Genomic DNA, 26,116 nt, shown 5'->3' on the forward strand with positions numbered 1-26,116 from the left:
CACTCACTCCGCTTGCGCTTATTCTTCAAACACAATATTTTATCATTCACAACAGAGTTTTTCCTCTAACAGATTGCAGAATACAGGAACTTGGATATTATCAGGATGTCTTCAGAGAAAAGACAATTTTATCGCTTATTATTCACGTTTCGCCGGAGGGAAGAAAACGGAAAGTCGAGGAAAAATATCTTTAGCATATCTAAAAGGCTGTCAAATTCAGAAAGCTTCTTTTGAGCTCCTCCTTTCCACGCTGACACCGACTACGGGAAAAAAGAGGGACAGATAAATAAACAAGATAAGAATAGTTAAGGGTCACACTCGACGAAGAGTGACCGCTAAAAGTCGCAAGCATTCGTACACTGCGTGCAGTCGTTTTCGAGAAGCACAATTGGTCTTTATGGCCTTGAGCTTAGGACAAGTTGTCAGGACATTTTGCTCCTAGCGCAGTCTGCCGTCCAAATGACTAATACAAAGCTCCTGGAGGAGAGCGTCAAGCATCCGGCGTTGAGAGTTCGGCACCCACAGTTCGAACGAGACTCGCGTCAGCCTAAAAACGACAGGATGGCTGCTAATGGATTGTCTTGGCTTGGATATGTTTGTCACGAGACCCAGAAGAGCACCCTGTTTTCTAACGTCTTATTAATTGTTTGGCAACATATTTTCATTTATTTTTTACTTAACCCCCAAAAAATATGCCCTTCACGGATATTTGTTGTGTTGCAGATATTTCGGTGTAATTTCTTCTTTGTTCATGAACACAGCCGTGCATGTCTGAACGCAACGAGCGTACTGTAGGGTCAGTACAGATCAATATACAAGCCGATTCTTCTGCCTATATCGACCGCTGCGTCATCATCTGCGTGAGGAGAGACATACTCGCGTAACCACGCGAAACCCTTTAGAGTAGCAGACGAATAAGCTTTGTTTAAGCAGTTACAGTTTTACTTGGAAACATGCCACAGACGAGTCTTCAAAAGTGTTCGAACTCTCCGAGAAAGATGCCAATCTGAATGGGCTACTGCGCGGTGTTCATTGACCTCTTAGTGAACTTAGTTATCTCGGAAAACGCCTAGAGAAAGACGCAGCCGGTGTCAGCACCGGAGTGTGTCAGTAGCATGTTGTACGTACTAAGTTCCTTTATTTGCGCTGTTAAGTGCGCAGTTCCCTCTGGTACGAGGCCGCTTGCGACGTCGAAACAGAAATCGCCTTTTTTTTTCTTCGCGGTATATTCGGACTGCCGCCACCGCTGTCCTACACGCCACCACACCCGCCTATGCGGTGCTCGATTCCCCATGCTTGACTCCTCTACGCGCGTAGAGGAGGGCCAGGGCCCGAGCGGGGATGGCGTGGTCACTCGACCCTGGACTGCGCCGTGGCGGTGACCAGCTTCCTGACGACCCGCAGGAGGGGCACGCTCTTCCTGGGACAGACGTCCTCGAAGTCGTCCTGCTCAACGTCGTACACGGCCACGCAGTATCGTGGGAACTCGTGCGACAACCGCCACAGCTGCGAAATGGTGAAACGTCCGCGAAATTTACTGTGGTCCCATTGAAAGGGGCCAGCGACAGTGGCATGTTCGCTGCCACATTCTCCTACAGGAAATAGCGCGGTCTATGGAGACGATGCCCCCTCTTTGCTTCGGATAGCAAGATGCGCGCCAAGAAATTGGGTTGGACGCGTCAATTTGTAACGTTTGTAACACTGCAGTGATGTGTCGCAGCACCGATGCTGGTGACGTTAAGAGCCGCGTCATTCTGAGTGAATAACATTGTAAGGACTGCGCCGAACAATTCACGGAGATGAAGAGAGGGTAGAGCATCGGGAATTGGTGCTGGGAAGACCGAGGTTCAATCCCAAGATGGGACACGTCATCGTTCATTCAAGAAGCCCTTAACAATTCACCTAATTACCTCAAGGTGCCCGGTATGAACCATAGAATGCTTTGCGTTGAAAATCCAGCCTGAGCCGGGGTGGGAACCCTGGCCCACAGCCAGTGGCTTAGCCATAATTTTCTGCTCTCTGAAGGCGAGGGAATGGGGCGGAGGAGGGACATATGGGCAGGTTCCACCCCCTGGCTACGCCATTGCTGGTAGCGTCAGGGATTGAAATTTGAGCCTACAGATCGTCCTGGCGATGTTAAAAATTAAGAGAATGCTAGCTCTTCTGTAACGATAATAGTAATGTAATATAATGATAATATAATGGTTAGTATAATAATAATAACAAGAGTAGATGTAAGCATGAAATGGCAGCCTGCAAAGCAGATTCGAGTACTTACGACGATCACTCACAACCATATCACAACCATTCGCGGCGCGCCGGACGCTGCCGGCCTGGACATGCAGCGTGGCGCCATCTTTCGAAGGAGGCGGCACAAAACCCACGCCGCGGAACTCACGCACCGCTGGCCTTGTAAAGAGCACAGGTAACTCCGCCGCAAAGCCAAAAGATGGCAATAGAGCCTATGGTGCACTGTATCGGCCTTTTGAACGCGGTTATTGGAAATGACAAATGAAACTTCAACGTACAAGTAATTACAGCTTGAGTTATATTGTGAACAAACATAGGGAAAACATCGGAAGCAATATTGTTTGGGCAGTAACCAGGGTATGCAATGTGCTCCTGTACAAGGGGTTTGCGGCCAGCGACCGCATTTTCCTTAAGTTTGGACGGGTTGCCCGGATGATCTCGTTTTGCTCTCGCAACGATGCCCGGATGTTTTCGTTTCCTTCTGGTTTTGAGTGCCCGGATAACGATTCTGTACTTTGGCTCAAGGTCTCTTGAAGGTCGCCGACAACGGGAGCTAAAAGCATTTCACGCTTAACATATACAGGGTGTCCCAGCTAGCTTTAGCCAGAGTTTGAGAATATGCAAATGCCACGTAGCTGGACCGAAGGTAATGTTGTTTGCTCCGCTTTGAGAGGCTCAAGCCATATTTTATTCCGCCAAATTAGAGTGGTCTTAATTATTTAATTAACTTATGAAATATTATAGATAGGTTAAAAGTGTCAAAAAATATTGACATGGAACGATGTTTGATAATCCTGATACAGCTTTGTTCCTCAATACGTGCTACACGAAAGCGCTTTTCCGAGCGTGAAAGAAGCCCATGAATACACGCAAAGTGCCTCGAGCGGCCAAAACACGACAGTAGAAAACACGAATAAAGTTATCCTCCGTCTAACATAGGCAATTTCCTGAAGAAATTGTGCACCTCTGTGGCAACATTCACCTGCAATTCTGACAAAAGAAACGTGCTTCTTCTTTTATATAATTTCTTGAAATTTGCAGCAATTAAAACAGCATAAAGCAGTATAAACGCAGTTTAGTGAAGAAATGCTACAATTACATCCTGTACATGGTGTAGAGGCGGAACTGTGTGGAAGGGCTATTTTCAGAGCACCTCGGAGTACCGAGGCGCTATAGCAGGGGCACGGCTAAAATAGAGCATACCCAATCAAAAGGCCCTAAATATAGAAACGGCGAACAGTTGAAACGAGAGCAGTTTCACTACACTTGACAACACAGCTAACCATAATTTGCCGTACATACCTTGCTAGTGATAGTCTGCTTGTTGTCGTATGCGTAGAAGACCGTCCGGTTCTCCCTGAACCGCGAGAGGGCCTTCCAGTCCACGCCCATCTCCATGGACGTTTGTTGGCAAGGCTATGCGGGGAATGGAACGACAGAAATAAAACCGAAATCGTGTCGCACCCGTCGTGGTTGCTCAGTGGCTATAGTGCTGGGCTGCTGAGCTCGAGGTCGCGGGATCCAATCCCGGCCACGGCGGCCGCATTTCGATGAGTGCAAAATGCGAAAACACCCGTGTACTTAGATTTAGGTGCACCTTTTAAAAAACTCAGATAGTCAAAATCTCCGCAGTCCTCCACTACGGCGTGCCTCATAATCAGAAAGTGGTTTTGGCACGCACAACCCCATAATTTTTTTTTAACTCGTGTCGCTAACTTGGCGAACCGCCCCACATTGCGGCGTTACGAGGTCATCGACACGCTAGTCCGACGACGCGAACTCTACTGCAGAGGGCGCTAATCAAGCGCGAGATTTCTGACATCTACCTCGAGAACAAATTCCACTGGAGTAATTCTTGCCGCACCTCTGGCGTGACACACAGGATGGCGAAAATGGTAACTGGTACAACAGTGCACGACACATTTTGAGCCCGCATATACACAGTAATATGGTTCAAGACAATTCAAATCTGAGGTATTACGCGCCAAAACCCCGATATGTTTATGAGGCACGCCGTACTGGAGGGGAGGTGGGGAACTCGGGATTAATTTTGGCCAACTGTCTTTCTTTAACGAGCACCCAATTCACAGTGCACGGGTGTTTTTTGCGTTTCGTCCCCATGGAAATGCTGCCACTGCTACCACGTGGTTTGATCCCGCGACCGCGAGCTCAGCAGCATAACGTCAAAGCTACTACACTGGGATGGATCAAGCTTGTGTCTCAAAGATATCCGGTGGTAGGAAATGGGCATAGCTTTCTTAAGTTCATATCAAAAAAGTATGGTTTCTAGCGAAATACTGTACTTTCAGTAGCGGCCAACTTGCACTCTGAAATTACAAAACGCACCAGTAAAACCTGCAATTGAACAGTTGTCCTTTATGATTTCGTTCGCATGCGTACTTGTGGTTATCGCGGAAAGTATGACGTCAACACTGTGACGCTCGGCCGGCAAGTTCTACTATTTTACTACGAATCCCTTAATTTTTAACAGGCAACTCCAACTAAAGCAATTATCACAAATTACTCGAGCAGGCACGAACACAAAACAGACGACAATGACGACGGCAAGGGCCGTCGTAAAACACGCGGTGCGCTGTTTTCAATTCTCGTAATTATTATCGGAAAAACGCCAATGAGCGAAAGTTGGGAAGGGGATCCCAGGGGGGAGTCCTCTACTCGCGTACCTCCTTGAGGCCGGTGTAGGAGTACGCGAGCATGTTGTTCTTGGTGGGGCCCTTGTGCGCCTTGATCACCGTCATGGAGAGCGTGAAACAGACGTTGTTCACGCGCAGCTGTCGCCGCCATGGGTGGATCCTCCACAGCCGGTACCGCTGCGCATCGCGCGTCAGACATGAAGGATCCAGTTGCAGACGTTCCTTGCGTCCCGTCGTTAACTCGTACAGCGCAAGATTCTCCGAACGGAAAAAGTTCATGTTACCCAAAATTACGTTAAGTTATGGAACGCTGACACTGAGATTCGGCGGTATTAGCTGTTTGAAATGCAATTCGTATAGACCTAAAAAATTGCGTCTTCTTTATAATCCTTTGAACAGAGAAATTTAAAGTAGTATTGTTAGAAGAGCTGCTTTCTCCGTGATTTCTTTTCCTTTCTTTTTCGTTCTTTCCTTGCGGATTTCTTTCTTTCCTTCTTTTCTGTTACGTTTTTGGATTCGTGTTTTGTAGTATATTTTGTAGCAATTTATCCAATGTATAAGTTTCTTCAATTTCTGTGTCCATATTGATTTTAAGCAAATTCTTTCGTGTTGTATTGTTATAGTGATATCGCTATTGTCTTCGTGCCTCTGTTAGCTTATGATTACTAAATAATATCTTTTATGAGCACCGTTCTTTAATTTATTATTTTATCTCGTGATTTTTCATGTGTACATCATTCTTACAGTACTTAATCGCTTGCTTGGTGCATCCTGTTGCTGCTCAGACCGTTACGTTGCGTACATTGTGAAACAGGAAGTCTTTCGGTCAGTTTCGCTTTGGCACCTGCTAATATGCTACTGAAAATCTATGCACGCTTTCCTTTCTAGCTACAAAATGGACTTCAAACTTCAAACGCACACTTCTCCCTTCGTTGTTATCCAGGCGCTCACACTGGTACTAATTCGCGTGAACGCTTGTGCAGCTACCTCTTGCTAAACAGTTGATCGACTTAGAGGGTATCACGGCCCAAACCTAGGCGCAGCGGGAGACACCATTGCAGAAGCTTCCGGTTTAATTTCGGCTGCGCAGGCCCCTTTTATCCAGCGCACGAAGCGGGGTATAAGGCGATCGTTTCTGTACACTGCTACGTGCAAGATGCAGCCAGCGCGGCTGCGAATGCGAACCCACTCACGCCAGTCCCAGGGGCGTAGTGTGAACGAACCAGGAGACAGCGGTAATGAATCAGAGAGCGAATGGGCGCAACTAATATTCTACGCTGGGTGAAGAACTAAGAATTCAGTAAGAGCTCCGCTCACAACACCAATGTGCAGTTGCCATCTGTGCCTCCATGCTTGAAAGCAGTTCGCCTACCGCTGTGACATCATAGTAATGGGAAAATGTAATTGTCTGGTTCAAAGTAAGTTACTCGGTTAGTTAGTTAGTTAGTTAGTTAGTTAGTTAGTTAGTTAGTTAGTTAGTTAGTTAGTTAGTTAGTTAGTTAGTTAGTTAGTTAGTTAGTTAGTTAGTTAGTTAGTTAGTTAGTTAGTTAGTTAGTTAGTTAGTTACCGGCCATATTTCCGTGCCAAGGCAACCGTTTGCATGAGCATATTGAGTTTACAATACCTGCGTTCAACAAACTCATATGTTAATAAACTGATAACATCAGTTAATAATCTTAGTTCATCGTAAACATCAACACTATCATCCCTAATTAGATCCTAATACTGCACGACACCAGCACAGAATGAATAACATGCGTACGAAACAAGCCCGAAGGCAGATATATAAAATATACGATAAACCAAATCCAATGGTGCACACACTCCATTGATTACGTCGTACCACAAAAAAATGTGATCCGTTGAATGAAAATGGCATGCTTTGAAGAAACATCTTTCCTGTTTTTGATGCGAAAGATGGCGCGGTGTCTGCACGCACTAACTCAGCTGGATGCCTGTTGCACTCCATGACAGTACGAAGGAAGAAGACTTTCAAAAAAAAAATCCTGGAATTTATAAATACAAGGTATTTTCGAATTCGACAGTCGTGTATTTGCCGCTGCATTCTTAGACTCGCACCTAGTACAAAAGAGATCTTAAAAAAGAAATGAAGTTGTGCAGGCCACGGAATGCATACATAAGATAACCGCTAGTCTACTATAGGACCAGCAAGAGGTGCCAAGGAAACGGAAACGCAGTCGAGGACGTTAAGACAACAGAGTGTTGTAATTTGTCTAGGAAATTTACAGCTGTTCGACAGAGTCGACTGGAGCACGGAAGGAGTCATCGAAGATTGTTACGAGAGGCCTAGCTTGGCTACTGGCGTTCATGGCAACATTGAGCATTATGTGGATCAGTGAGGCCTGTGCAGATTTTAGCAATTAAGCATTGAAGGAGGTGGCGGACTGTGTCTGCTTCATTCAGCTCCCATCGGATAGTTCTTTTCATCAATCTATCACTAGCGTCCAATCTCGAAGGCAAATCTGTATTTCACGGTTTAAAAAAACTACGCATTTCTCGGCATAGTTGTCATTTTGTCGGCTAAGAACTGCCACTACCATGTGTCATGAAATTTTTCTGTTCACTTTCTGATTGGCATCAAATCCGCAAAGCTCCACTGAAGCACACAAGCTCAATTGCTTATTTTTTTTATTCTCTGGGAGATTGAAGTAAAAGAAATATCAGTGGCGGTTTAGCGGTAAATGCGAGTTAAATGCGGTAGCATCAAGCCGCACCTCTTTGAGAACTTGGATCCATAATTTAATGCGCGTTCACCACATTGGAATGTGTTGTTCAGGAAGCTCACTCGACACACGTCTTGCTGCTTGTGGGGGGGAATCGCAAATTACGGTGTTGCGGAGCAGACTTTGTAATGCTAGTGCATTCAAGACCAACGGCAACTGGCGTTCGTCACCGACTGTTATGCCTACCATGTACACGTCCTTGTTGTGCGACCCGGTGAACGGCTGGTAAGGGTTGGGGTATCGCTTGCTCTTCATGTCTGGCATCTGTGCCACTTGGGCCTCCAGGACCAGGAACAAGGGAATGCTGCGAGCATTCGCGCGCGCGCACTTATGAGTGTCGTTTCTGAAGGAGGAAAATAACTGCATGCGCAAGAAGATAAGTTCGAGAGCGTCGGTGAGCTGGAGCTGCTATAGCTGAGGCGGTTTACGCAGGGAAACTTCTGTCGATGTTCTGTCGCGGTTCAGACGTGTCTTGGCAAGCACAAAAGCCCGATACTCTTATTATTTCGCCACGGAGGACATGACTGAAAAGGTGGAATAAAAAACACCTTTACGAATCTTCGCCTTGAGACAGCGAGCACTTTGAGAAGCGCGAGAATCTCCTGGCTTACGATGAAGAGAGGATTCGGGGGACGCGGCGAATTTCGCTGCGCGTCTTTCATTGTATCGTGGTTGTGGTTCTGGTGTACGTTGCTCCTGGTCACGAAACTGCCTCGATAGTTTCATACAGGGACACCAGAGGTGTAGGCGTAAGTAGAAGGGAACCAATCTGCCGCGCCAGACGGCCGGGCTGCGCGATCCTGCAATCCTTTCACCGGGAAAGGCGCCTCTTCCACATTTATTTCAACGGGTTTGCAGATTGATCTCGCTAAGAGAACGTTCGGCAAAATAAATTAGCGTGAGTTGCGTTTGCTCAGTTTCGCTCAGCCGTCTCTAACGATTCTCTCGTTATTTAGATAAGTTAGGTATAGTTTGTTAGTAAGTTCGGTAAGCTAGTTTATCTAGTTATGAATGCGTTAGCATTCTTAGGATACTTCTAGCACTTTCCCGGGCCCTTTATCTATGCGTGTTTGCATCTAATCGTTTTCCCGCCTAGCTGGGTAACTTGGTAGTCCATGATCGAATGGGTCGCGCATCGGGCTATACTGTGCTGAAGGAACAGGTTTCGAAACCAGCCGTCGGACCAAATTGCGCGGCTGAGTATGTGGCAATGTGTATATATGTGGCCCCATTCAACGACCCTCTTTCACGCTGTTTCGTTAGTTATCTTAGGTTGGCTAGGTAATAATTGGTTCAATAATTGCCCCGCGACAAGCCGCTTCTTCAGGCTCGGAAAAACACTTTAATGTTATACGTATAGGTTTCCGTGCTGCGGTACAATTTTCTTATTGACACCTTTCATCTAACTATGATAATTCAGAAGTTTATTAAAATTAGGATTAGCACTAGTTATGTATTTAGGCAGCATGCAAAAAGAAATCTGAGTATATTCAAGCGACAGCAAACAACATTACCTTGGTTCTGTACAGCTACGTAGTATTCGCATATCTTTTTGAAAATCTTGGTGCATGATATTTGGCACACCCTGTACGTCAGAGACCTTCGTGACCATGTGGGTCGCTCTCGTTCTCTCAGGTTTTATCGTGGGCTCCTTTCTTTGCGCTAATGCCTACGCAAAGATGTGTGCATCGGTTGTGCATGCTCTCTTGTTTGTGCACTACTTTCAGAAAGATGAAGCGCCAACAGGGACAGCACACTAAGAAGGCACAAAGACAGGACAAGGAACAAAGACGGGAAGCGCCTTGTCCTGTGTATGTTCTTTTTTACTGTGCTGTCGCTGTTGGCGCTTCCTCTTTTGAAAGCTATGAACCAACAAGCCCCACAACGTGTTCTACTACAATGTGTACTACTTGCCTGGCCAGCCTTTCGAAGAGGCCCTTGGTGAGCTCCACCGTCCTCTGCACTTTGATGATGAGGCTTTCGTTACTCCTCATCTTGTGCACGAAGTTCTGCGCAAGGAACCATAAAGATGAGCTAGCGTTATGTTAGGCTGTTGTGTCATCTTACGTTGCGTCAGCTAAGGTTGGGTTAGGCGAGATTAGGTGGGGCGAAAGTGCACGCGGCGTACGGAATCAGCGCGACCGTGCAGCGTCTGCGAACGCTTCTCAGGAGCAGCGTCTCAGCGTTTAGAAGCCACAGCTGTCCCGAGAGAATGCCAGAACGCTCTCCTTACTACAGTGTCACCATATGGTACCAGCACGGTGCCACCAGTACCAACGGTGGTTGCGCACCATAGCGCCGTACCACACGGTACACAGCCGTGCAGTACAGATGGGGCTAGCGGTATCAACGGTGGTAAGGTATCACCATGCGGTTTTTGTCGCTGTGTTGGACCGCGCTGTCTTCAGGATCGGTCCACCAAAAAAAACGGTTGGGCAGTAACGAGAAAATCATGGTCTGTTCACAAGGAAAGCCTATACCCTTTAACAATTTTGAAACATCCGCGCGACATCGAGCTGCCGCAGGCCATATTCGTGTGACGGGGAGGTCCGTGCTGCATACCTGGCAGAACCTGATGAACTTGGTCCTGTGCATCTGGCTGGCCATGACCAGTTCGACGCCGCGTAGTCTCTCGTAGCGCAAGTGTGCCACCAGCGCCTGCAGGACGTCGCCCTCGTTCCAGGTGCCGGCGCCCCACCGAAACGACAGGTACCGCTCGCGGTTCCTGCTCAGCCCGCTGAACACGCGGTAGCCGTCTCGGTCTGAAAAACGCATCCGCGCGTTGCAACCAACCGGCCGTTCACGCGAATCGCCCGCGCGACAAAATCGAGACGTTAAGACTTGCCACTGGTAGTGGGCCACATACATCGTGCCCAGGTCTACGTGGGCCTCGTATGTGGTGGCCAGGTGGAAAAGGGTCACCCAGACTTATCGACCTCTGCAGAAATATGCGTCTATGAAGCATCGCTTTTCTAAACGTCTGTATACGTCCGATATATAAGGCTGCACCCGAACTCAACCTCGGCTGGGACTCGAACCCGTGGTCACAGCGTGAGAGACGAGCATTCAATTGGGAAGCCACAGTTGGTGGACCGCCATGCGAGTTGGTATATCCTAGAGGTGACGTCACTACCGGAATCTCGCGGGCACGGCGTGTTGCTCCATGGCAGAGCTCTCGAAGGCGCTTGCCTGCGACATTGTAGCCCTGCGCTCGATGGATGTGAGCGCGATCCCAAACGTAGGACACCCGCCGTGATTGCTCAGTAGCTGTGGTGTTGGGCTGCCGAGCACGAGGTCGCGGGATCGAATCCCGGCCACCACGGCTGCGGCATTTCGATGGGGGCGAAATGAGAAAACACTCGTGTACTTAGACTTAGGTGCACGTTAAAGAAGCCCAGGTGGTCAAAATTTCTGGAGTCATCCACTACGGCGTGCCTCATAATCAGAAAGTGGTTTTGCCGCGTAAAAGCCCATAATTTAAAAAAAAAAGAACGTAGGATGGCCGACCAGAAAGTCACTCGTGACACAGCTCGTCGTCGTCGCTGTAATTTTAATTATGAGGTAAAAAAGATGTGCTTGAATAGACCGTTGGTCGTATCAGATGTCCGCCTTGCAAAGGACTCGCGTTGATTTGTTTGCCGCAGCGGATGTTCTGGGCCGTCCGCTGGCCGTCGCTGTCCCTTTGGCAATCGGCGGACTTCCGATGCGTAAATAATTTACTAAGGGCAAAAAAAGTTACAAATTTGGCCATCAAAAATTTGGGTTAACATAAGGATATGTAGAATTGTCGATGAAGAAAAGCTCGCAAATGTATGACAGGTAAGTCCGCTTCTAATGGGTAAAATTACAGCAGGATTATGAAATCCTTTCATTTTTTCCTTCCGTATTTTTTCCTTCCGTACACAAGCTGACGAGCACCTGCTTTTACACACTTTGCAAGTGTACTGCTCCTTTTTTTTACAGTACTACTTTTAAACAATGAGCCACTAGTTTCACTGAATAGCTGGTAATTTTTTCTTAAAGGGCGCCATCGAAACTTTAGAGGAGTTGTGCAGTTTTTAGATAACATAGCACCATGTATGCTTCAAAAGTTCCAGCCCTACAAAAAGAATTCGTCTTTGTTTCCGATTGTTTCACATAGTCTGTATCAGCCAGAATTCACATTCTAGTTACGTCATCATGCAATTTGTACAACCGGCCTAAGAGCGAGTCTGAGTTGCCTGTGATGGCTACAAGTTTTGAGAACAATTTATTTTATGTAGCCAAGCGTTCGACAAAAGTTTCTCTGGTCAGATAACGTGACGAAGAAGTAGGGGTCACTGACGAAGTCGAGGTGAAAAAATAAAATCGAAGAGACATTTCGGAACCCGTACGGGTTCCGAAGTGTCTCTGCGTCTTTCTTTTAACCTTGACTTGGTCCGTGACCGCAACTTCTTCCCCATCGATTTAAATAAGCAAAGCCCAGAAAATCGGTCATACCTTGGACGTGCACCTGGAGCTTTCCGCTGGACTCGGAGCGTCCGATGGTCAGCGGTCCAGTGTATATGACGTGCGTGCAGTAGGTGTCCAGAGCCGCAGCCAATTTGTCGGCTCCGCGGCCGCTGGTGGCGCACAGCAGCACATTGGGCGTGACGCGTATCGGGGAGTCGTCTGCGGACAGACGGGTCATTTAGACAGACAGACAGACAGACAGACAGACAGACAGACAGACAGACAGACATAGATGGATAGATAGATAGATAGATAGATAGATAGATAGATAGATAGATAGATAGATAGATAGATAGATAGACAGACAGACAGACAGACAGACAGACAGACAGACAGACAGACAGACAGACAGACATAGATAGATAGATAGATAGATAGATAGATAGATAGATAGATAGATAGATAGATAGATAGATAGATAGATAGATAGATAGATAGATAGACAGACAGACAGAGAGACAGACAGACAGACAGACAGACAGACAGACAGACAGACAGACAGACAGACATAGATAGATAGATAGATAGATAGATAGATAGATAGATAGATAGATAGATAGATAGATAGATAGATAGATAGATAGATAGATAGATAGATAGATAGATAGATAGATAGATAGATAGATAGATAGATAGATAGATAGATAGATAGATAGATTGACAGACAGACAGACAGACAGACAGACAGACAGACAGACAGACAGACAGACAGACAGACATAGATAGATAGATAGATAGATAGATAGATAGATAGATAGATAGATAGATAGATAGACAGACAGACAGACAGACAGACAGACAGACAGACAGACAGACAGACAGACAGACAGACAGACAGACAGACATAGATAGATAGATAGATAGATAGATAGATAGATAGATAGATAGATAGATAGATAGATAGATAGATAGATAGATAGATAGATAGATAGATAGATAGATAGATAGATAGATAGATATTGTGCCTCGTTAAATTTGCTAGAAACTCATAAGCAGATGTCTTAGGTTGGCTTCACTTACAGTAGGTCACCCACTGTTTTCGGTGTGTTGGTGGTTCTGCGCACACAGAAAAGCAACAAGTTACAATGGCGATAATAATTTCTAGACACACATAAACGAAAAAAAGAGGACGTGGTGACATAATGTCATTCCTGATTGGTCGTTTCCCAGCGCTCCCGGAAAGCTTTGAACAGTAACTCACCTTCAACGGGAGCATATGCGTAAGTGGCCTCTCATGACGAAAATTTACGCTAATGGCTTCGCCTTCGAGATAGGGTGGAGCGCGCTCTCCTCCCTTTCTCGGTGTTCATACTAATAGCGCTGATTTCCCCGTAGAAATTACCACAGTATAAATTACGACGGTATAAAAGTTACATAAACAGGGATAAATTGCCTCAGAAAGGCTGGTCTACGTTTCGATAAATGGGCCTATCTTTCTGAAAGACTTTCGATAGATGAACCTATGTTTCTCAAAGACAATAGGTCCACCCATCGAGACGTATTCCAGCCTTTCTGAGCACTCTGTCTGTGTTTATGTACCTTTTATACCACAATGTGCTACCCCATCTGTCGGCCCCCTTCTTTACAGGGAACTATCGTGCTCCATTCATTCAGGAGCAGAGAATGGTGGTTATGATGGTTACTACGCGGATTTAGCTGTTCTTCGTGCTTGTAGCTTCAAACGTACGTCTGGCGTTACTATTACGCTTTAAAGATAAATTTCTAGACAATCCTAGTTTTATATGCACAGCAAGACTAAAGACTAAGCAAGATAAATCTCCGCGAGCGAGCCCAATCATTGCAATTTGTTCCATTTGCAACACAAGAATTTGTTTCAAATTAAGTGCACTAGATAGTAGGAGTGGGTCAAGTGCGAGGTCCCTGCTGAGGCCTTCTTTTTTGAAAATCTGGCGGCACCACCGTCGATTTCACCTGAATGAGCAACCACCTCGTGCCGGCCGGACGTCGCGTCGGAGACCCTACCACAGCTATATGCAGCTACATCTAGTTTTGATACCCGGTGGCGGACACAGTGGTTTTATTCCCCACCAACCTACGGTAAATAAGATAGAGAAATAGCGACGGAAACAATGCAAACGACGTAACGACGACAGTGCGTCGAGCAGACGACAGCTACTCAGCCCGTGAGCTCACCTCAGCCAATGGGCGCTGCCGAAACAACCGGAGCTTCAGGATAAGGCGATGGCAGCACCGCCGCAATTTCAACGTTTTTTTTTCTTTTTTGTATCACCCTCAGCGCTTGCCAACGCGTCCACTGGATCCACTCCCCCATTCTAGTACACTCTAGTTAATTTACATTGTCGCAAAGCCGTTTGAAGCCAGAAGGAAGAAATATGCGGATCCCACGCATTGTGGGGATCGTTGTAGCCGAAGCTTTCTGCGCCGTTTGCTTTGATTGACAATTATTAGCGGTGATGTTGACAGCGAATGTTAAGTTTCATCAACTTTTAGTCCAACACGAGAGTGGTGAGTTGAAATTAAACGTTATCTTGCGCACACCTCTGCTGTTTGTGTGCGTAGTACTCAGAGAACACAAGTGGGCGTGTTTGCTTGAGGCGTTGTTGTGCGCCATACTTCATAACCTCTGATAAGGTTGAGCACATTCGTTGCCCCACATAGCACATTGCATCGTGTCAGAAGTATTAAACTTTAATTATGGAGCTATATGTGCCAAAACCACAATCGCATTATTGGGCACGCCGAAGTAACGGACTTCGGATTAATTTTGACTTCGTGGTCTTCTTTAACGTGTCTCTAAATCTAAGTTCACGATCGTTTTTTTATTTCGCCCCCGTCGATATGCCGCTGCTTCGGTCACGATCAAACCCGCCACCTCGAGAAATGTCATAGCCGCAAAGCTACCGCGGCGGGCATGGAAGTGTTGTTGATTGGACCTAAGACCGCTTCCGTAGGGTCGCCCTAACCCTATGCTGCTTTAATGTGGGTTTGCGTCTGTACGCCTCGAATCAGTCGTCCACTTAACATATATGCATTGTGTTTATTTTTCAGAAATAGTAGAAACCACGGTACCTTCAATTTGCCCACAACCGCTGCCATGTCCTTACTAGTAGCGTTTCCTTCCTAGCCTTCCGACATTTCTCGCCTCTCCCCCACCCCTTCCCCTGTATGGGAAGTGCGACCTAAGAGAGGCAAGGCTATTATTTACTAGTTTCGTGACTGCATTGGTTCTACTCATTCTCTGCCTCCTCTCCACCCTCCTTTTTACCATTCTATCTGTCTTTTCTATGTACTTGCACGTTAATAAAAAGGTAAGCGCTATCTATTTCTGCAATGCTTTCGCAGGGGGACACAGGTCATTACAGTCGTCACATCAAAAGGCTAATGTGGCGACGCCAACGTAGCTGCAGAGGCGTTTGTGCACAGTCGATTCAGTGCAAAAGTCCAAACGAGTTTTCGCGTCACCTTTCCTCTCTGCCGTGCTCCTGCCATGTATACACATGCTCTGAACCCTCTCCGACGCAGTTTTCCAGACAGCAGCAGCAGCAGCAGCAGCAGTGGGAAAGTCGAAGGGAGAGGCAAAGAAAGCTTGGCTTTACAATTAAGGACAATCTATGTACAGCCCATCGTTCCTCATGTTAGCCGAACCGTTCATTCTTCTAATACCGCTTGACAGTATTACTTTACTACTTTTGTAGCATTTCCAAAGCGTCCTAGAATGACCAGTCGACTATAGCACAAGTACCAACAAGTTCTCCGAAAATCTCGACAGCATTCCTCAAGAAAGGGTCACCTAGTGTCGAAGCTAAAGAAGGTGAGGTTGGCATACATGGGGGTTGAAATGACTCTAATTATTCAATATTGATTATGTCTATATTCTTTCTCTTTTGTCTCCTTCTCATGTTCGTTATTCACTCGTTCCTTATGCGGTTCCTATGGTGTTTCCCGCATAATTAGGTCGATTTTGTCTCTTTTAGCTTCGACACTTGGTTGATCCCTTCTTTTTCGACAAAGAGGCCAGGTGAGCCAATCCCCGAGGCAGTACCGTCTATTGTGCAATGTGTTCACTTTTCGACTATACTGACCCTAATTAAGCCCGTACCGCACCAGTTTAGCCGCCTTCCAGACACCATTGCCTTGAACTAGCCCTACTTAGTCACAGCAAATTCGCTCCATTTACCAAAAGTATGCCGTAAGACGGCTTTGCCTCACTTTGTCTCCATCTACGGCGGTGCACCATTTGAAGGGATGTAGCGCAATGTGGTTAATTTTCGACTATATCGGCGCTAATTACGCCCATACCATTAACTTTATTCACTCTGCGACTAATTCTAGCGCGTTCTTGTCCCCGGAGAACCCGCGTTCTAGACATCAGTGACTTGCAGTCTTACTTACAGTCTGACTTACAGTGCAACGGGATGAGGGTCCCGTTGCAGTCTTTGACTTTGGGACCCTCGTCTGTATAATGTATCTTTCCAGTGCATTGTATTTAAAGAACAATAAACTGAAACTGAAAGTGAAACTTAAACTGAACGAGTCCTGCTTTGTCACAACGAACTCGCACCATTTCCCAAAAGTGTGCTGTAAGGCGGTTTTGCCTTACCATGTCTCCAGCTACGGCGGTGCACCCTTTACAGGGGTATAATGCAATGTGTGTAATTTTTGGTTGTATTGACGCTAATTACTCCCGTGCTGTTAATTTTACCTACTGTGCGGCTAATCATCACTCCTTGTCTTGTTGATATCTATGTTTCGATACCTTTTGCAGCTTGTTAAAACACTCCAAAACGATGAAATTGATACTTTTGTTTACAAGATAGCCAGATGCTGAATATGCCAAAGCCATGTGAAGCCAGCTAAGAAGACTGTGTCTTAAAAATTTGGTGACACAGAAATTTTGGCACCAGAGGAGAGTCTCAGGTTTATAGGAGCCCTGAACCATTTTTCATCGAAGTGGAGAACGGCATTTGAAGGAAAGATAGACTATTTCAGAAATACTTTGCCACAAAATGTGTTTGAATGTGTTCAGCAAAAGCGGGTTTATTAGAAATCAGGCGTGGCCAACGCTGTGCTCCCGTTTGTTCTTCAATTCCTCGCACTGTGAAGGCTATGGAGCAGTGGGGCGGGCACACAACGCTCTGCCTTCTAATTCCCGCTGTGGCACAAAGTCGAAATCTTATTTTGGATGTCAACGTAGATGCCACGAGTTCCAATTTTGGGGGCCTACTACGCTCCAAACACAAGCCAAACACGGTTGTCCTCAGCGAACTGCAATGTGCTTAGCCAGTCCCGGTGGTACCCCACGGCGACCCCGGTATCTACACTACGCAACAACCGGCCGCAGCTACCAAGAGCAGTCGCGTATGGGAATCCACTTTACTGCGAAATGAAGCATAAGTGTGCCTCCTTAAGCAAGTTAAAGAGGCAGGCTTCTGTTGAAACGGGCGTTTGAGACAAAGGTGACTTCGAGATCCCCTTGAGAGCTTCACCCACCGCGTACGAGAGCAAAACTTGGCGGAGATGTTCACATTAGCATATGCTACCCGCGGGCTCTGTTATTTCATCAAGCCTGAGGGGTGATTCAGAACCCCTTGAAGTTCTTGACAAGTAAAAAAGGCAATAAGTGTGATTTCTGCCATGTCGATGGTGATGGCGCAGTAAACCTTTATGCGATGTGCGAATCACATAGTCTGGGATGCTAATCACCCTCAAGAATGCGCGGAATTGTTGGCAAATCTAATCAAAATGCAAAGAAACGACTCTACATATGCCTTTTTAGTTCCTTTTGTTTCCGTGTTTTGTATAGCAGTCTTTGTAAGCCGTGGATCCCAACCAACTTACTGAGTTCTCCGTCATTCCAAGTAATGTGCCTTTACTTCAACCCTCTCCAATTTTCTAGATGTGTCCGCAGCCTCCTAGTCCTATTTTTTTTTCTTTCGAGGGGGCTATCATCAAGCTCGACAATATGTCTAGGGAAGTAGGGATACCGAAAAGCTACAAGCTGCATCCCGGAGTCTTCATTGGAGCCTATACTTTTGCGCCGTCTTTCCTGACAATGGCTTTTGCGTGAACACAACAAGCATTGCATTCATTGGCTACAAACACTCATCCTTAATAAATAAAAAGGAAAAAAAGAAAAATTGCCATGGGATGACTCCATTTCTCTACACAAAGTCATTTTTTTTCTTTATTAAATAGCAAAGTGTTTCAGGCAGTCATGGTCTCATCCAAGCAAGCAAGATTAGCAAATCTCCCACGAATGAGTAAAGTTTGCGTTCGGCTATACCGACGAAGATTACAATATGGCACAATTAAGTCGCATCTTGGGAAACCGAACCTCAGGATCACTTTGCGTAGTTTACCTGTGGTAGTGTCCTCCAAGCCTTGATGCGCTGAAACAACAAAAACAAAGCATCATCAGCATCATCAACCTATTCCATGTCCACTGCAGGACGAAGGCTTCTCCTTGCGATCTCCAATTACCCCTGTCCTGCGCCAACCGATTCCACCTAACACTCCCAAATTTCCCAATTTCGCCACACCACCTAGTCTTCTGCCGTCCTCTACTGCGCTTCCCTTCTCTTGGCACCCATTGGTTATTCCGTACTTGTGTATCCAGCGTCGACACGTAATGCGGAAAGCAATGTTCTCTTCGGAATTAGTCACAAATAGCCTGCGTTAATTTGGTGCAGGTCTCCAGGACGCTTATTTGGAATGGCTGGTACATCCATCGTTCTTGCGGCGTCTGCTGTTATCTTGTATTATGTTAATTATGGCTCGCGCTTCGGTATGTTTACCTTTCTTGCATTCTTAAACTCTATATGTCATTACGAATTCATCATAAACATTTCTCGTCTATGCAACACGTGCTCTATATCTGCTGCTTCTACGTGCTGTTCTTGCCCATTTCGTATAGTTTGTCACTCAGATGCTTAACATCATAACATTTCTCGTGTATACAACACCGGGCTTATTTATTTCGAAGATGCGTTCTAATCCACCTTTTCCCGTGCTTTTACGCATTTCCGGGTGGACTACTGCAGCGCTCCTTTTGTATGAAAAGTGTAATTTTGATGTACTTATCAAAATACTATTTTATTTACTCAAGACTGCTTACTATTCACTTGTTAACTTTACACGATTTGCATATCCTGCCTGTGAAATTGAAATCTTTAAAAGTGATGGTAGCGCTCGTCGTCGTGTCGTCTTTTCACCGTGTGTTCGTCCCTTTTAGGGCTACCGCCAATGTTAAAGAATGCATCAGCAACTAGCCCAGCACCAAGTTTCATTGAAACTGAAATCAAGTCGTAACTGCGAAGTTCACTAATTCTCTTAAAAAAGTCTCGCAGGACCCATCTCACGGTGACACGTCGACGTCAATGCGATTAGAGTTCAAGCAATGTAAGGGCATACATAATTGTCACCATCGAAACGCATCATGGATGAGCCGTGTACGGCCGCCGGCCTCCTCGATTGCTCTTTTCTCTGGACGCACTGCTTCATCTGGAGCGGCGCCCTGGCGAAGTCCGCGCAATATTTCCTTCCTTTTGCGTGGCCTCCGAGATTGCACCGGTGGTGCACCGTTGAGTATGAATCGTGTATTGCAGCTGTGCTCCTCTGTCGCACTTGCCTCTGGACAGACTGCGCCATCTAGCGGGTTAGCCGCGAAGTCTGCGACAAGTCCTTCTCTTCTTGCATAGCCTTCGAGATTAAAGGCTCACCGGTGCCTATACTATATGTGTGGTGCAGCGCTAAAGCGTCGGCCTACTGTACTTAAAGGGACACTAAACAGAAGAATGATTTCTTCTGCATCAGTAAATTACCTTTTTACGACACTAAAAACACCACTCTAACCACAATAAGACGCTTGGTAAGCCAGAGAAAGCCCAAGAACGCAAGGCTGGTGGCGACGCCTCCTTGAAGTTCCGGCACATGGTCGCTGTGCCGTCAATGGATTTTGATGGCATCTTCTAGGGCCTACTTAGCTATACAGAAGTACAGATTGACTACATTGTGTTCTAAAGAAACCAAATAATAACATGGGAAGTTTCGGAAACCTTTACTCAGCCAACGCGGTGCAAATGCGAAGCATACTTTGGAATCCCTGATGTCACACCGACGTACCGGCGTCGAGATTCCAGCGCGAAATTCAAATACCGATATTTGAACCTTTATTTTCTCATCTAATAATCAAGCTATTGTTTTGAAATGACTGCCTGCAGTTTTCTCAAACAATGCTTTACTAGTCTAAACAGATTTGTTGTTTCGCTTTAGTGTGCCTTTAAGGAAGCTGTGTGACGCGGGTTCGATTCCTCCTAGCACCAGAGACATTTCGAGCGAACTTGAAATGTCTACACAGAGCTTCTGGGTCAACCATTCCTCCCACACTCTCGACGCACGACGTGGCACGACCGCAACACGGCGCACGCGCAGTAGACATCGCATTGAACAGATTCACGCATTCGTACCTCGACCGCTGGGGTCACGTGACCTCAGAAAAAAGAAACAGAAACGTCACGGTGGCGGAGCATGGTTGTGGCAAAGACTTAAACTGGCTGCGTCTTGTTTACCGAGTCATTGGTCAGGTGACTGAACAAAGTAAGAGCATTCGTGGAGGTGCGACGCAGCGGATGCTTAGCAGGACAGCCTCGTAGTCGGATGGGTAATATACTGAATCGGCATCGCAATATAGTGAATGGTTTGTAGGAGCGGCAGCAAGAAACTCGACCATGTCACTTGACCCGCTCAAAGACGCGTCATGCCTCGCCTTGCAGGTATGTGCGTGACGAATGCTGCCGAGGGTATAGTGGTGAATTATTGTAGAATTTGTTTTTTGGGGAGTTACGAGTACCAGGGAAAACAACAAAGCGCGGTTACGACTGCTGGCATCTGCGGACGCTGTTTGCACCAGAGGCGGCGTCGTGGCCTTGAAGCACGCATGAAGTTTTCCGAGCGTATTTGCTGGAATAATACGGCAACATCAAAGAAACTGCTGTCGTCTAGAGCCATAAATGTTGCTCGCAGTTGCCGGAATTCCTTCACAGCCACCTGGTAGCCATTTTTGTTAACACTCGCGACGTCGTACAGAGAGCCAAGGTTTATCGGCGAAGTCCGCCTGTTATCCTTAGGTAAAGATTGAGCGGTTCATTGCTGTATCTGATCTGCGACGCACATGCGTGATGGACCTTGAATGCGCCTTGAGTTGCACTTCTATAGGCCGAGAAGGGACGCGTCTTTACGTAACCGCGCCAGTTGCGGTCGTCGCTCTTAAGCCCAGGAGATGTGGTCGCGCTACTGCTCCATCGCTTGTGTATGAATATGATGAACTATCGGTATTCATCATTGAGCACAAGATGGAGAGCGCGTTCCAAAGCTCGAACAAGTGTGCGCTGAGCGCGGCGGCAAGGCTCAAACAAATGCATGCCGAGAGCGACAGCAAAGACCACGTGATCCAAAAAACATCGAGTTCCTTTTAAGGTGACGCCCGAGTCATTAAAAAGTGTTCACAACACGCAGCCAGTTTTAGCCATAGCCATGTACAGTCACGGTGACGCTTTCATTGAGGCCACGTGACTCCGAGCTGTTGAAGTGAAAATAGGCTCACCCGCAGTGGACAAGAGTAAAATGGCACCTGTGTAGCGCATTCCAAAGGTGCTCTGGGTCTAGAGCACCGGGCAGCAGCAAACATAAGTATGATAAACCAACGTTTAAGCTGTTCTATTATGCGACCGAAATTGTAATTGCGAGCAGAAGTTTCACACAGACACATAATTCGTATTTAGGTTCTCTCTCAAGCATTAAGGGAACGCGGGTACTTCCTCTTCCAACCATCAAGGAAGATCACCAATCTCTGCTCACTATACATTGTCTCGTGTGTACTTTACACATATTTTTTGAGCTTTCGCTGCTGAAGAAACAAAGAAAAATCATAGGTATTGATAAAAAAGCGGTAGCCACGAGTGAATTATGGATGTTTCGCTTATAGTTGAATATCAGAAAATCGCCTGCTTGCGCCGTAAATGAACATAGGTTGTCTCTTGATGCGCAAAGATTTTGTCCTCCGTGGCCAATGGCGTGTGATGGGGCTCCAGCAAGGTCTGCCGCTACCGTGCCCAAAATATAATGACTCCCACCCTACGTGAGTGGTGCCTCCTTAGATGATGACAGTTCGGGGTGAACCGGCACGCATCGAGTGTTACATACCTTCGTAATCTTTAGTTTTTAACTAGAACGTACGAACATCGATCGCACGGCACATTAGTCTTATAACTACGAAAAGAGGTGAGAACGGCAATAATATGCGCAAGCGCTAAAGGCAATTTCCGGTTCAAACGTCAGCTGATATATGCTGTTTGGATCAAGGAGCACATGCGTCCTGCCTTTGTTATACACGAGGTCTCTTTGTGCACTGGCTCAAATAACCAGGCCACGCAGTCACATGCATTCGAAATCATCGTTTCCGCTACTTTCTTTTTGTTGGGACAATACCTCCCACGCGTTCCTAAATTTCCTTTTTTTTTCTTTATTACCTGGTGTATGCGCGGGTTTCAGTATTACGAAGAACATGAAAAGCATATCGCACATGTGAATTATTATTCTATGCCTGCTCATACATAGACTCGTCATAAACAAAGGCCACGCAAATAACGCTGGCAGGGCGTGTGTGTTTCCGATGAAAAACAGCGTAGCTGATTGCATTCGAACTGGAAATTCCTTCTCGCGCTTCTCGCCTTTATAAGGCGGTAGCATGTCATGCCGTAGACGCTAGCGCAATTGTGGTTCAAATATTGCAAGCGTGCACGTAGAAGGCTATGTCCGTAGGCACACAAGCACAGAGGAAGGAAATGAGCTAGGGGGGAGCATCGCCTCCCACATGCAGCCTTGGCAAGAAAGCGCTCCGTGAAGCCATTCCCTTCGCTTTCTTTTTTTCCTCGCAGTGTCGGCCCAACCCACGACCTTTGAGACTCGGCTTGTTAGGGTGACAACGTAGGGCACCCGGTAGTTTTTAATCTATGCGCAGCTGTTCGGCTGCCGTAGCTCTGCCTGCAGAGCGGGAGCGCTAAAACCTTTCGCGGCTGCTGACGTAGCGATCACGTGTTGGGCCGACTCGTCTGGCTTCGATCGCGTGGCGCAATGCTCCCTCCTTGTTCTCTCCTCCCTCCGTACACGCAAGGGCCCCAGCGTCGCTTACGTACTCGTGTATGGAGCGTGTATCACGCGGTTTTAACCCCGAGTCCTTGCAACGACTGCTATACGCTATGCTGAAATTCTCTTGCGTCTTTCACGTCGTTCACGTTGCGCCGTGACTAACGTATAGCGAGCGATGACAGCAAGTATTGCCACGCGAGAAAAACGTCATTCTTGAGTGCTTACATGGCGGGGCGTCCGAAGAATCTGATTGGGCCAACCGGGGTGGCGGCGCTGGATAGGAATGAGACAAAAAGATGTTAGCACTAATCTCACAATATGTTGTTTTTCTTGGACCTTTAAACGCAAGCATAACACACATTGGACCCCTACTTGCCGCCAGCGAGGGTACGCAAGCTCGCTGGTAGGACTTTGGCAAGTTGGCTTCTCCGCATTAATAGTGTGTTTGAAAAGAAGCCAGCTTTACAAATTCACCGATTATGTGTTGGCTCCTCCGCAACAATAGTGTGTTTGAAAAGAAGCCAGCTTTACAACTTCCCCGATTGCTCTTTTTGAAGGCATAGTCTGTGACTTGCAAGCATCTCTGCGCACATGAGTGTGTAACGGAACGCGCACGCCCAGCAACAAGTCTTTTAGCTACGTTGGCTTTTCCACAACGCAACGTTTCATTACAAGAATCGAGCTCCATGACTTCGAGACGGCTTATATATTGCGAAGTGTGAACATTTATTTTCTTTTTGTACCTGCCTGGGGAATCGGAACTGTCGTCTCGCTAAGTTTCTTTCGTAAACTTGTCTTCATCACAACAAGAAAACGTGAAAAGCCGATTTTGCAATTTCTTTCACTATTTGTACACACGCAACCGTGGAGGTTGGAAGCGTTCATCTGGCGTTATGTGTAACTGCAAATGTTACCGTGACAAGGGTGGTGTATAGAAAAGATAATGTATAATTAACAGCATCAAATCTAGTTTTTTGAACCTAAGCCTAATAGACTATAAATTTCCTTGTGTTGCGTGGATATATCAGGGTATGTCCAGCTTTACACACCCCTATGTAGGGCTGGTGCATGATTTATAGAATATTTTTTGGTAATGTCTAAAATTATATCATTGTTCGCGTAAAACAAACGTACGCAATGTACGCAATGTAGGCAATGAATCGGTAATTTCGGCGTCGTTTAACTGCATCATGGCACATGAACACAAACTGTCAGTGCGAACTCTCCACAGCTGTAATGCCCACAAAAAAATTACTTTTATTTCATGCAAATATGTGCTTACAGTTGGTGAGGCAAATCTCTACAAAAAAATAACTGTATCATGATGCACGACTTCTCACATGGAAGTGCGATTTCGAACAAGAGTGGTGGATGGCAAAGGAAACGTTGCCATTACACCTTAGTTTGGTAGCAAGAGGTGGATTATCATGTGAATGAACTATTTTTCAGAAAAAGAAACGTCAAAAACAAAAGTATGTCACTGAATTGGTCAATTAAAGAAAACTCAGCTTGAAAATAAACGAATTTATTGAACGTAGAACACAAAAAAAAACTGAATTGCAGACGAACGTTGATTGTCTCAAATGATTCATCCGCGTCCACACCTCGGAGATTATTCAGCCTTTGCTGTTTACAACTAGCGGTCTTACGCGATAATCGCTTCCACTTTAGCATGTAGGCTTACAGTGAATCACGTTTAATTTGTGGCGGGCATATCGGTGCATATTTTTTATTGTGAGGCAAACAGCTGTTCGTTCAGTAACGCATACGAATCTCTGGTCTGTCGAATTTTGACTTATTTGGCTTGTTAGTGTTTTAGTTCATCTCGTTATAAGCGTATGGTGCATCTCTTCGTAGATTGAACGCTGTTGAATCTTATAATATTGCCGCCGGGAGTCCGAGATTCGAAAGACGCCCGCCACCTCCTGTGTCTCAAACAGCCGCTACACTAGAAGCATAGGGAAGTTATTCGACGGGGAGGCTATTGTGACATAGAGGCTACTCGCGTTACTGTGTTTGTCCACTCTGGAGTCGAGGTTATCAAAAAAAAAAAAACCTATCCTCCAGACGGGTACTTACCAGCAGACATCGTCGTACCTGCAAAAAATGTAAAAAATACACAACGTTGATGATCGCAAATCGACGAGTAGCGGTAAAAGGCTATCAATGACGCGTTATGTAAGCAGATGTTCAATGCACTTGTACTAGATTGAAACATGCTAGGATCGAACAGCGTGCGATCAAACCACACTCGGCGAACATCCGCCGTGGTGGCGCAGCAGCTATGGCATTCTGCTGGCGAGAGCACGATGTCGCGGGTTCGATTTCAGGCCGCATCTCGACGGGGGCGGCAAAATGTAACAACGGCTCGCGTGTTTAAGATTTAGGTGCACGTCAAAGAACCCGAGGTGGGGAACAAAAATATATCCGGAGCACCCCGCCGCGGCGTCTTGCATAGTCCCAGGGTTACCTCGGTACGCTAAACGTCCCTCAACCCGTCAATCAATCAATCAATCGATCAATCAATCAATCAGTCAGTCAGTCACTCAGTCACTCGGTCACTCAGTCACTCAGTCAGTCAGTCACTCACTCAGTCAGTCAGTCAGTCAGTCAGTCAGTCAGTCGGTGTGAGTCAGTGTCAGTCAGCCAGTTAGTCAGTGTAAGTCGGTGTCAGTCAGTCAATAAATCAATAAATAATGCAATCAATCAATCGGACGTACCGGCGAACATGAAGAACGTGGTGACGGCGATGCACAGCATAAGAAACGTCGCCAGGGTGGCCGCGGTCAGCCAGCGCAGTCGGGCGTCGGCACGCAGCCGGCCCTCTTTGTCGTACTCGGAACTGGACAT

The 26,116-nt window shown here is 46.4% G+C and overlaps 1 protein-coding gene across 1 annotated transcript; it reads right to left on the minus strand.

Annotated features, from left to right (window-relative positions):
• Nucleotides 1-1,134: 1,134 nt before the first annotated feature.
• Nucleotides 1,135-26,116, minus strand: LOC142591377 (uncharacterized). The gene is made up of 12 exons (XM_075703703.1): nt 25,987-26,116; nt 25,346-25,363; nt 23,492-23,539; nt 18,481-18,510; nt 13,160-13,195; nt 12,128-12,298; nt 10,211-10,410; nt 9,563-9,657; nt 7,835-7,991; nt 4,935-5,081; nt 3,553-3,666; nt 1,135-1,506 (listed from the first exon to the last, which is right to left on the minus strand). The coding sequence occupies exons 1-12, from the start codon at nt 26,114-26,116 to the stop codon at nt 1,351-1,353; spliced, it is 1,302 nt and encodes a 433-aa protein (XP_075559818.1). The 3' UTR covers nt 1,135-1,350.

The sequence above is a fragment of the Dermacentor variabilis genome, chromosome 8 (genome assembly GCF_050947875.1).
Source record: "Dermacentor variabilis isolate Ectoservices chromosome 8, ASM5094787v1, whole genome shotgun sequence".
In the NCBI taxonomy this organism is placed as follows: Eukaryota; Metazoa; Arthropoda; class Arachnida; order Ixodida; family Ixodidae; genus Dermacentor; species Dermacentor variabilis.

What these genes read in the sequence shown, in the direction of transcription:
- LOC142591377 (XM_075703703.1), bottom strand. Translation starts at nt 26,116, where the DNA reads ATGTCCAGTTCCGAGTACGACAAAGAGGGCCGGCTGCGTGCCGACGCC. An exon ending in CTTGGAGGACACTACCACAG is followed by an intron (nt 13,196 to 18,480) that starts GTAAACTACGCA and finishes CTGTGTGCGCAG; the next exon opens with AACCACCAACACACCGAAAA. An exon ending in AGTTCATCAGGTTCTGCCAG is followed by an intron (nt 9,658 to 10,210) that starts GTATGCAGCACG and finishes TTCCTTGCGCAG; the next exon opens with AACTTCGTGCACAAGATGAG.